Source organism: Ictalurus punctatus, chromosome 11 (assembly GCF_001660625.3).
Source record: "Ictalurus punctatus breed USDA103 chromosome 11, Coco_2.0, whole genome shotgun sequence".
In the NCBI taxonomy this organism is placed as follows: Eukaryota; Metazoa; Chordata; class Actinopteri; order Siluriformes; family Ictaluridae; genus Ictalurus; species Ictalurus punctatus.
In genome coordinates, this window is record NC_030426.2 from 2,836,536 (window position 1) to 2,839,242 (window position 2,707).

Genomic DNA, 2,707 nt, shown 5'->3' on the forward strand with positions numbered 1-2,707 from the left:
CAAACCTAAATCAAAAACTAGTCCATAAAAGACTAAGACATCAGTGTGGTCCCAAGTATTTTTAATTAAGACCGGCAAGAAATTAATGAGATACAGTATGCTGAATTACTGAATTTTTCTTTGTTTTCGAACAGAAGTAGGCAGTGGTTTAAACAAAACACAAATGCTCCAGTTAGTCCAGACTGTAGAAGTTAAAACATTACTCTTACTACTGTACAGGCATTTTCAACAGAGCTTATTTAAAGTTAAGTAAAGGTTAAATAAACCTGATAAATTAAAAAGAAAAGTGGGTGTTTAAATACATTGTTCTACTTAACATCCTATGAGGAAAATCCTTCCCAGAAAAACACTGATTAGAGACTCCATAATTTACTATAACATAACCTCAGTAAATTATTTAAAACAGCACATCATGTAAAAAACAAAACAGAATAAATCACAAAATTTGATCCAGTTGTTTTGATGACCAGCAAACTTGCTGTCTTGTGGTTACAACACATGTCAATAACACGTTTCCCTGTTAATTCAATATAACCAAAAACTAGTTCAGCTTTACAATGTCTCTTGCCACTCATGATCTGAAAGGTCTGAGATTAAGGTGAAGACTCGGGTTCACTGGAAGTCGCTTTTTGTTCTTCTTCACCTCAACTTTTGTGCCCTTCTCTGGATTTATGATGAAAAAACACCTTGAAAAAGAATGATGGATTGTGAAAATTCTGTGAATGAACCTACGTAGTAAATTAACCCCACCTCCACCCAACGCCGGACCGCCGACGCCGGTCCCAAGCCCGGGTGAAAAAGGAGGAGGGTTGGGCATCAGGCTAGCACCCTGATCCCGTAAAATCTACCTTTCTACGGAAACAACAAGCAAAAACCAGCGGTCTAAACAATACCGGCGCGATGACCCTGTTTCTCCCTTGATGACGGTGCTGGAGCAAAGCCGAAAGGTCATCCGGCACCCGATGCAAAACGGGATACTCGACCCCAATACGATCAGACGAATTGGAACCTGGAACGTGCGAACGTTGTACCAGTGTGGGAGACTGGAGCAGCTTCTGCACGAATTCGACAATTACCGGCTTGACATTCTTGGTGTCAGCGAAATGAGGTGGACGGGTAATGGAAAAATGACAAGCGACGGGAAGATCGTCCTGTATTCGGGAGCCAAAGAACATCACGTGCACGGCGTCGGGATGGTCCTGAGCAAAACCGCGGCACAGGCACTCGTTGGATGGAAACCGATCAGTGATCGCATCCTTACCGCCCGATTTCAGTCTCGCCATGCTAAAATTACTGTTATTCAAGTCTACGCACCGACAAATGAGGCAGATGATGAAGAGAAGGACACCTTCTACGACCAGCTGCAAGACACAATCGCGGTTGTCCCCAACCATGACATAAAGATCCTCCTTGGCGACATGAATGCGCAACTCAGCAGCGACCGTCAGGGCTGGGAAAACGTGATCGGACCTCATGGATCGGCAGCAGTAACAAATGATAATGGAGAGCGTCTCCTATCCCTATGCAATCTTAACAACCTTTGCATCAGGAATACATATTTCATTCACAAACGGATTCACAAAAAGACGTGGCGGTCACCAGATGGGGCCACTCACAATGAAATCGACTATGTATGCATCCATCGACGGTGGCGCTCGGCTTTACGTGACGTATGGGTTTTTCGCGGCGCCGATGTCGGATCTGATCACCACTTGCTTGTGACCTCAATCCGACTAAAATTGAAAAGAGTGGCCGGACACAACACTGTTCGGTCATTTGCCTCCGAGAAATTGAAGGACCGCGTGAACGCCGAGCCCTTCCACATTGAACTTGCTAACCGATTCCAGATTCTTGACAACTCGGCCAGCATCGAAGAACAATGGGCACAGATCAAGGATGCTGCCATCGAGACGGCAGAGAGAACGATTGGTCGACGGCGTGGAACGCAGCGAGAACGGTGGATTCAGGACCGGACATGGTTGTTGCTTGATGAAAGACGGGTCAAGAAACGTCAGCACGATCAAGCAAAGACCGAAGAGGAGCGAAATGAAGCATCGCAGGCGTACCGAGAACTTGACCGCAGGGTCAAGAGGAGTTGCCGAGCAGACAAGAAGGACTGGCTGGACCGGAAGGGCACTGAAGCACAAGTGGCTGCGGACCAGGGTGACAGTAGGACTCTGTTTCAGAGACCTCACTCGGGCCCGAAGCGGCTCCACTGGGCCGATAAGGGATACAACCGGCAGGATGCTAGTTAGCAAAGAAGAGCAGGACGCGCGTTGGGTGGAACATTTCAAAAACACCCTAAACCAGCCGGCTCCCGTAGCCACGCACGACTTTACAGTCTTTCCTCCTCCTTATGAGCTGGAAGTGGACATGTGCGACATCATGGATGCTGAGGTCGCTGCAGCGATTCGTCATCTGAAAAACAAGAAAGCACCTGGTCTTGACCAAATCTCGGCAGAAATGCTGAAAGCGGGTGGTGATGAAGTTGTACGGGTGCTCACTACGCTGCTCAATGACTGCTGGCACATGGAACGTGTCCCAAATGACTGGAGACAGGGTCTCATCATCAAATTACCTAAGAAAGGTAATCTCGCAAACTGTAACAATTGGAGAGACATCACCCTTCTGTCTGTCCCAGGCAAGGTATTTTGTCTCGTCCTCCTCAAACGGATACTGCGAGCAGTCGATCAGGCTCTACGGGACG

The 2,707-nt window shown here is 47.3% G+C and overlaps 1 protein-coding gene across 1 annotated transcript; it reads left to right on the forward strand.

Moving 5' to 3' along the window:
• Positions 1 to 814: 814 nt before the first annotated feature.
• LOC108271628 (craniofacial development protein 2-like) lies at positions 815 to 2,255 on the forward strand. Its single transcript, XM_017479302.3, has one exon. It carries the CDS (start codon positions 921 to 923, stop codon positions 2,253 to 2,255), a length of 1,335 nt encoding a protein of 444 aa, XP_017334791.3. The 5' UTR covers positions 815 to 920.
• Positions 2,256 to 2,707: the final 452 nt, after the last annotated feature.

Excerpts from the sequence above, each read along its gene's own strand:
- LOC108271628 (XM_017479302.3), top strand. The coding sequence starts at position 921 with ATGACGGTGCTGGAGCAAAGCCGAAAGGTCATCCGGCACCCGATGCAA.